The sequence below is a fragment of the Cydia amplana genome, chromosome 17 (assembly GCF_948474715.1).
Source record: "Cydia amplana chromosome 17, ilCydAmpl1.1, whole genome shotgun sequence".
Lineage (NCBI taxonomy): Eukaryota > Metazoa > Arthropoda > Insecta > Lepidoptera > Tortricidae > Cydia > Cydia amplana.
Window position 1 is genome coordinate 15,270,340 of NC_086085.1, and position 9,135 is coordinate 15,279,474.

Sequence of the window (9,135 nt, forward strand, 5' to 3'; positions counted from 1 at the left end):
GGTTGATATTTGCGTACCTGAAGGTCCTCTGCGGCTGCACCTTCGCCTTGTGACACATGATGGACAGTTTATGAAGCGAGGGCTGCCGGTTGAACAACACGACGTCGCCGTCCACTAGATGGCGCTCCACGATGTCGCCGCACTGAAAAATGAACCTTGGATGAGCGGGATAAGGCTTATGTTACAATAACATGAAAATTAGTTTTACTTTTGTTCCTTTTACATTCTTTACAGTTTGTGCAAGGATCTCAAGGAGAGGCTTCAATCTCATTTATTCCTTTTGACTTTGACTAACCTTAGCCGTGACGTACGTCTAGCCTATGGAACTCTCCGCGTGACATCGAATTTATACCTACGCCTCGCGCACCTTACAAGGTGCAAATAGCCGTAGGCTGTCACTCGCTCACGGACGGACTATCTAACCTTGAGTTCCTACGCGATCTTCTGCCGATTCCCATCCACGGTTGGCGCCGGGTTGGTCTGGCGTTAGAGAGAGTCAGATATAGTGACGAGTGAAACAAATATGGCTAACCTTGAGTTCCTGCGCGATTTTCTCCTGGTTTCCAAACATGAGTTACTTCTTGTGCGGCAACCCTCGCTGCTGGACGTAGTTAGCTCGGGGGTGTGGTTAGAGAGAGTTAGGTATAGTGACGAGTGAGACGGATATAGCTAACCTTGAGTTCCTGCGGAATCTTCTCCCGGTTGCCATACTTGAGGTACTTCTTGTACGGCAGGCCTCGCTGCTGGACGTAATTAGCTCCGGGGTGTGGTTAGAGAGAGTCAGCTATAGTGACGAGTGAGACGGATATAGCTAACCTTGAGTTCCTGCGCGATTTTTTTCCCGGTTGCCATACTTGAGGTACTTCTTGTACGGCAGGCCTCGCTGCTGGACGTAATTAGCTCCGGGGTGTGGTTAGAGAGAGTTAGGTATAGTGACGAGTGAGACGGATATAGCTAACCTTGAGTTCCTGCGGAATCTTCTCCCGGTTGCCATACTTGAGGTACTTCTTGTGCGGCAGGCCTCGCTGCTGGACGTAGTTAGCTCCGGGGTGTGGTTAGAGAGAGTTAGGTATAGTGACGAGTGAGACGGATATAGCTAACCTTGAGTTCCTGCGCAATTTTTTCCCGGTTGCCATACTTGAGGTACTTCTTGTGCGGCAGGCCTCGCTACTGGACGTAATTAGCTCCGGGGTGTGGTTAGAGAGAGTTAGGTATAGTGACGAGTGAGACGGATATAGCTAACCTTGAGTTCCTGCGCGATTTTCTCCCGGTTGCCATACTTGAGGTACTTCTTGTGCGGCAGGCCTCGCTGCTGGACGTAATTAGCTCCGGGGTGTGATTAGAGAGAGTTACATATAGTGACGAGTGAGACGGATATAGCTAACCTTGAGTTCATGCGCGATCTTCTCCCGGTTGCCATACTTGAGGTACTTCTTGTGCGGCAGGCCTCGCTGCTGGACGTAGTTAGCTCCGGGGTGTGGTTAGAGAGAGTCAGCTTTAGTGACGAGTGAGACGGATATAGCTAACCTTGAGTTCCTGCGCGATCTTCTCCCGGTTGCCATACTTGAGGTACTTCTTGTGCGGCAGGCCTCGCTGCTGGACGTAATTAGCTCCGGGGTGTGGTTAGAGAGAGTTAGGTATAGTGACGAGTGAGACGGATATAGCTAACCTTGAGTTCCTGCGGAATCTTCTCCCGGTTGCCATACTTGAGGTACTTCTTGTACGGCAGGCCTCGCTGCTGGACGTAATTAGCTCCGGGTGTGGTTAGAGAAAGTTAGGTATAGTGGCGAGTGAGACGGATATAGCTAACCTTGAGTTCCTGCGGAATCTTCTCCCGGTTGCCATACTTGAGGTACTTCTTGTACGGCAGGCCTCGCTGCTGGACGTAATTAGCTCCGGGTGTGGTTAGAGAAAGTTAGGTATAGTGGCGAGTGAGACGGATATAGCTAACCTTGAGTTCCTGCGCGATTTTCTCCTGGTTTCCAAACATGAGTTACTTCTTGTGCGGCAACCCTCGCTGCTGGACGTAGTTAGCTCCGGGGTGTGGTTAGAGAGAGTCAGCTTTAGTGACGAGTGAGACGGATATAGCTAACCTTGAGTTCCTGCGCGATTTTCTCCCGGTTGCCATACTTGAGGTACTTCTTGTGCGGCAGGCCTCGCTGCTGGACGTAGTTAGCTCCGGGGTGGTGGTCGGGCCCGTTGCGGACTAGTTGACGAAGCCAGTGGAGATTGGCCGGGAACACCCGCTCCGGGTAGGTTAGGATCTTGGCTACGTGGACTGGGACGCCGACCTGGGAAGTATAGGTGATGTGTTATTTACATACATCAGAGTTGTTGGTGCGGGAATGATTTCGTGTATTTATAACTTTGTTTATTGTAAAATAATTACCAAACTATGAATTAAACATAGGCAGTAAGGTCCAAATGTGGTTAGAAATATTAAATTAGTATTGGTTTATACAGTTTTTACCTATTTTTTGGCTAGTGTAAAACATTTCCGCACAATGTATGGTTATTTTGTACTCATCTTGGAATAACCGCTTTAATAAGACTGCATGATATGATATCCATCATTAAATTCACTTGATGGACATATTGTCTCAGTATTCATACGTGGCTTCAAATAACCATAAATAACATATCCGTTTTTAATATATTAAATCCTTTAATAAGGTTGTCGTGTAGTATTTATTTAATGTCGTACATTACCTCCTGTATCTGCAGATTAGGGTCCGGAGAGATGACGGTCCGGCTTGAGAAGTCAACGCGCTTGCCAGACAAGTTGCCTCGGAAGCGCCCTTGCTTGCCTTTCAGCCGCTGCACTAGACCGCTCCGGGGCCTTTGCCTCTGAATCCTAACTTGCTTTTGATACATACCTCCTGAATCTGCAGATTAGGGTCCGGAGAGATAACGGTCCGGCTTGAGAAGTCAACGCGCTTGCCAGACAAGTTGCCTCGGAAGCGCCCTTGCTTGCCTTTCAGCCGCTGCACTAGACCGCTCCTAGGCCTTTGCCTCTGAATCCTAACTTGCTTTTGATACATACCTCCTGAATCTGCAGATTAGGGTCCGGAGAGATAACGGTCCGGCTTGAGAAGTCAACGCGCTTGCCAGACAAGTTGCCTCGGAAGCGCCCTTGCTTGCCTTTCAGCCGCTGCACTAGACCGCTCCGGGGCCTTTGCCTCTGAATCCTAACTTGCTTTTGATACATACCTCCTGAATCTGCAGATTAGGGTCCGGAGAGATAACGGTCCGGCTTGAGAAGTCAACGCGCTTGCCGGACAAGTTGCCTCGGAAGCGCCCTTGCTTGCCTTTCAGCCGCTGCACTAGACCGCTCCCGGGCCTTTGCCTCTGAATCCTAACTTGCTTTTGATACATACCTCCTGTATCTGCAGATTAGGGTCCGGAGAGATAACGGTCCGGCTTGAGAAGTCAACGCGCTTGCCGGACAAGTTGCCTCGGAAGCGCCCTTGCTTGCCTTTCAGCCGCTGCACTAGACCGCGGCCGGGTTTTTTAGGCTGTCAACAATACATATATGATATCACTAATCTAAAACAGAAAAGATTTACTTTATAACAGGGTAACGCATAGCTCAAACCACTGAAAGTAGGAATACTAGGAACTTGATATTTTAAACATTTTGTCAAATGTTGTTGAGTTCCACTAAGAAAAACTATTGGAAATTCAACATAGAAAAAAAACTGGCATTGACATTTTTTAACGAGTATTACGCGGGGGACGAAATCGCTTGCTTATGATATTCAGCGCTCAATAGCTTAATGGCAATATTGGCAATGAAGTCAATGTTACCGTTGACCCGTGTATTATTGTTTTAATGAATTTACTATACCTGCATAGAGAGCGGGATGCCAGACATCTCGCTGTTGATATAAAGCGCAGCATGCAGCTGCAGGTAGTCCCAGTCCTCTTGCACAAGCTCGCTCTTGCCGCCGCTGGCTATGTGCCGCGCTATCACGTCGTTGATTAGGAGGATCTCCGATTGCTTCATGGTCAGGTCATCTTCATTCCTATAAAAAAAGGGAATATACTTTGATATAAAAAAAACTGGCATTAGATCGCGTGCGTCCACACCGCGGCCTACCACGAATCTAAAACCAAAACAAATTATCGATATTAAACTTTCGTGAGACATATTTTAAACTGTCCTGTCCTGTGTGTGTCAGCGCGCGCGCAACGAGCGACGAGGCGGGCGGCGCGATCAGTGCACGAGTTGCAGTCGCCGCGAGCACTCGAGCCTGAGGATGGACCCCCGAAGGGCCCGAAACATGTCGCCAATAGCGACTAAAAATTCAAGTGAGTGAAACCGTTGTCGTACAAACAGTTTAAAACAAATTATGTAGATGTGCGGGTTGGTTCCATATTCACATGTGTAGGTTTCACGTATGAATGAGTAAAGCGAGTAGACTTGAGTAGAGCGACCACTGCAGTATGGAGGGATACTGACGTGCCCCCCTTGATGAGAGACACTACACTCGGCCCGGGCAGCGTGGCCAGGATAAAGTCTTCAGGGCGGGAGACCTTAGCGTTCATGCCCAGGAGTGGGATGTCTTCATCAGAGATGCAACGGAACAGGTTCAGTACCTGGGAATATAACTACTGTCGGTTGAACCCGGTACTCACGTGCCCGCCTTGATGTCGGAGACCACGCTGGGCCGGATACAGAGCGGCGGCACAGGCAGCCGCGTCAGGATCAGGTCCTCAGGGCGGGAGATCTTGGCGTTCATGCCGAGGAGTGGGATGTCTTCATCAGAGATGCAACGGAACAGGTTCAGTACCTGGGAATATAACTACTGTCGGTTGAACCCGGTACTCACGTGCCCGCCTTGATGTCGGACACCACGCTGGGCCGGATACAGAGCGGCGGCACGGGCAGCCGCGTCAGGATCAGGTCCTCAGGGCGGGAGATCTTGGCGTTCATGCCGAGGAGTGGGATGTCTTCATCAGGGATGCAACGGAACAGGTTCAGTACCTGAGAATATAACTACTGTCGGTTGAACCCGGTACTCACGTGCCCGCCTTGATGTCGGAGACCACGCTGGGCCGGATACACAGCGGCGGCACAGGCAGCCGCGTCAGGATCAGGTCCTCAGGGCGGGAGATCTTGGCGTTCATGCCGAGGAGTGGGATGTCTTCATCAGGGATGCAACGGAACAGGTTCAGTACCTGAGAATATAACTACTGTCGGTTGAACCCGGTACTCACGTGCCCGCCTTGATGTCGGAGACCACGCTGGGCCGGATACACAGCGGCGGCACGGGCAGCCGCGTCAGGATCAGGTCCTCAGGGCGGGAGATCTTGGCGTTCATGCCGAGGAGTGGGATGTCTTCATCGGGGATGCGACGGAACAGGTTCAGTACCTGAGAATATTAGTTGCTTTTATTATGCTCCTATTTTATACCTTTCTACCTTCAATCGCTAAAGGATAAACATTACGAAAGGCCATCTGAAGTCCATACACGAAAATGGTGGAAGAGAAAAACGAAATTGCGCCCAATTCATAACTGGCGCTCCATTTTGGGTAATTTTCTTTTCCATTTGCACAGACAGGGCAAATTCGATATTACTTCAAAAATACAATGATTAATTATTCGACAGTCGGCACTGTTAATATTTACTAAGTGGCTTAATGTAACTAAAGTATTTTTTTTCTTTTGCAGCACCTAATGCTTATATCTTTTCTACTTTTCTCCTCAACCGAAAGGTTGTCTGTTCTTCTGTCTGAAGTGTTTATAAAGAGTACTTATATTGTATCGTACCTAACAGTAAAAACTATAACAAAACTCCTCACCTGCAAAGGGCTAAGCTCAATAATCAGCCCGCTCTGTACCATAGTCGCCAGCTCCTTATTTGACTGCTTCGCCTCATTGAACTGCCTCAACACCTTCTGCACCACCGGGTCCGTCGGCTTCTTTGTCCTGTACTTATCATGGATAATCTTCAAGATCCCCGCTGAACTCTTCTTCACTATACCGTTGAGGGCTTCGCAGGAAGGGCATTTGGTGCAGGTTTTGGCTTTCTTCAGAGCGGCTGCTCGGAGAGCTTTCTTGTGTAAGTAGGAGAGGTCAGGGTTGAGGAATTTCCGGCGGAAGTTCTTTTTGATGTTCTCTTGGAGCATTACTTTTGAACATTCCTGTAATTATGTGTAAATTTTAGTCTAATATTCTTAATATTGTCTTCAGGATGGGATGCAATTAAAATTCATTATATGCGATATAATCCCTGCTTGCATTTATTTCGAATATTCTTGTTATAAGACTGAACTTGAACAGTCTTATAACATGATCAGTTTTATTGAAATAAACAATTAAGAAATGGGGAAAAACAATGGCGATTCATAGCTTTAGATAGCTTATGTTGTAATTCTGGAAACTTTTACATTTGCTTTACGAGAAATATGGTAATTAATAAGCTTTTACCGCATATGGTGGCATTTTTTATTTAAAATTTTGGGGCAGTTCACACAATAATGACCTTTTGAACACAGAATTAGAACCTTAATTAAAATGGACTGTCAAGTCAGTTATCTATATTAAGTATCAACATACCTTGCAGATGGTCTGCAGTATAGTAATGATGGACCGGAAGTAGCCAACATGGAAGACGGGCAATGCCAGTTCTATGTAGCCAAAGTGGCCGACACACTCCGCCAGGCCCAGGCCGCATGTGTCACAGTTGGCGTTCTTCTGGTTTGTGCCCTGTTGATCAAATAAATTTATTAAGGTAAGATTAGAAGTCTCAAATTCAGGCTGAGGCTAATAAGTAATCAAAATAGAATACAAATTTTTGAGACTGTAGGCTGCAGGCCTAAATTAATTAAGAAAAGAGATTGTAACCATATTGCATGACTGTTTGTTTCACAATAAATAAAATAATGGTGTAACTTATTTTCTTTTTTGTTTTATTTTAATTGAAAAAGTTGGTATTAGTTGGAAATTATTTGTAATACATAAATTCAATAAAGAGTACAGCTGATCTCGCAATGACAATGGCTTCCGATATATAATAAAAATGTATGTTTTGATCAATAAAGAGTTTATTTATTATTAATTAAAGCTTCATTTGTTCTACAGTCAGGTTTTTTTTTTAACTTTATTTTGGGGCTGACTGCAGATCCCATCTGCTGGGTGAAAGCCTCCTGACTTTTTCTCCACTCATCCCTGTCTTGGGCTTTCTGGAGCCAGTCTTTTCCTGCGACTTTATTGCTATTACACAAAATCTGCAATTTGTTTAAATCATACCATCCTCCTATCCAGCACTCCGTAAGCAGCAGGCACTCGCTGCCCATCTTGAGCGTACAGGTTCTTGGTGATCACTCGGATGTGCGCCGCCTGCTGGATGGCTGACCCACTGTCCACGTTGAACGTGACGTGGGAGCTGAAGGACAAAAATGTTTTCAATTTTACTTGTTTCTTAGAAAACAAATATTAAACATAGTTTGCACAAGGTGACAAAAATATAATATAGATGGAAATTTATACAGATTGACTAAATATTATAAATAATGAGCGGGTGTGTGGATAATAATGTAAAAATAAAAATTCAGTTATGAAGTATAAGAGTTGGTTGAGTTAGCAACATGTTTGTGGTCAATAATAGAGCCTTATTTTATAAAAACTATTTCCACGGTAAAGCTGATGCATTAAACAAGCCTTACACAAAAATTACATAGTTATATTAAGTAAAAAAGATACAATAAAGCCCTAAACTTAAGAAGTATAAAGTACATTCTGAAGTAAACATAACCTAACTTACATTTTTCTTCCGACGTCTGTTTCACGATATTGCTCTTTAGGCATCTTGAGTATTTATTTAAACACTAAATTCAATCATATTTTACTTAAGAAACAAAGTATTTATTGAATAAATACTGCTAACAAATCATCTGACTGCGCAAGGCATGTCTGTCAAAAAGTTGTCAATAATGTCAATAAGCAACCGTCTGTAAGTTCCATTTAAATTAAAACATCGATATTGTTAAGTACTATAATCGACTGAAACTCGATATAATTTTCGATTATCAATAAATTATGAATATGAACCAAGGCCCCAACGTGTCTGTTCTCTTTGACGGCGCAGGAACTAGTATCACTTCTCTCTCCTCCTTCTTGTGAAAATGCCACTTGTCAAAAAAGGACAACTATACTGTTGACAAGACGAACTTCAAATCCAGTTGTTGCCGTTTTGGTGGTTACAAAGCTGTGTATGTGTGCGTAAAACGTCTATGTGTGCATTTTTAGGGACGTGAAAAGTCGATTTTAATCATGTTATATATCGATAAACGCTACACAGGGAAACGGAAAAGCGATTAATTAAAGCTTTAATTTCTTCGTTAAAAATAAACAAAATTGAAATGCTAATGGATTATGAATATAATAAAATGATTCAATTATTGCGGAACACATATTTTAGTACGTATTTATGTATTGTAATTAAAAATCTGAACTTTCTCTTCGTTCCCTGCTGTGGCGTGACGATAAAATGGTGATCTGATAACCACGATAAAGAGTAAAAGCGTTTTTTGTTCATTTTAGGTATCGGTAAACTTTTCAAGTAAAATTCAAATTGCAAGAAATGTCGATAGTTTATCGATATGACTTTATCGACATGGCCACAGCAAGGTGGTTACATATTGTTAATCGTACATAAAAACAAAGTGGCAACAGTGACAGCTCGCTTAGGGTCCATCTTTACAAATATTATATCTATGGGAACTAGTATCACTTCTCTCTCCTCCCTCTTGTGAAAATGCCACTTGTCAAAAAAGGACAACTATACTGTTGACAAGACGAACTTCAAATCCAGTTGTTGCCGTTTTGGTAGTTACAAAGCTGTGTATGTGTGCGATATCGATAAACGCTACACAGCGGAACGGAAAAGCGATTAATTAAAGCTTCAATTTCTTCGTTAAAAATAAACAAAATTGAAATGCTAATGGATTATGAATATATTATAATATAATAAAATGATTCAATTATTGCGGAACACATATTTTAGTACGTATTTATGTATTGTAATTAAAAATCTGAACTTTCCCTTCGTTCCCTGCTGTAGCGTGACGATAAAATCGTGATCTGATAACCACAATAAAGAGTAAAAGCGTTTTTTGTTCATTTTAGG

At 44.0% G+C, this 9,135-nt stretch overlaps 1 protein-coding gene across 1 annotated transcript in view; it reads right to left on the minus strand.

Annotated features, from left to right (window-relative positions):
- The window catches only part of LOC134655837 (DNA-directed RNA polymerase III subunit RPC1), a 34,545-nt gene extending 26,611 nt beyond the window's left edge, over positions 1 to 7,934 (minus strand). Inside the window, exons 1-9 of the mRNA XM_063511328.1 lie at positions 7,771 to 7,934; positions 7,257 to 7,392; positions 6,564 to 6,713; positions 5,807 to 6,148; positions 5,221 to 5,375; positions 3,848 to 4,025; positions 3,378 to 3,515; positions 2,094 to 2,291; positions 18 to 142 (exon numbers count right to left, since the gene is read on the minus strand). Coding sequence (XP_063367398.1) covers positions 18 to 142; positions 2,094 to 2,291; positions 3,378 to 3,515; positions 3,848 to 4,025; positions 5,221 to 5,375; positions 5,807 to 6,148; positions 6,564 to 6,713; positions 7,257 to 7,392; positions 7,771 to 7,814 — 1,466 coding nt within the window. The 5' untranslated portion in view covers positions 7,815 to 7,934. The remainder of the gene's footprint in view (positions 1 to 17; positions 143 to 2,093; positions 2,292 to 3,377; positions 3,516 to 3,847; positions 4,026 to 5,220; positions 5,376 to 5,806; positions 6,149 to 6,563; positions 6,714 to 7,256; positions 7,393 to 7,770) is intronic.
- Between the last annotated feature and the right edge of the window lie 1,201 nt (positions 7,935 to 9,135).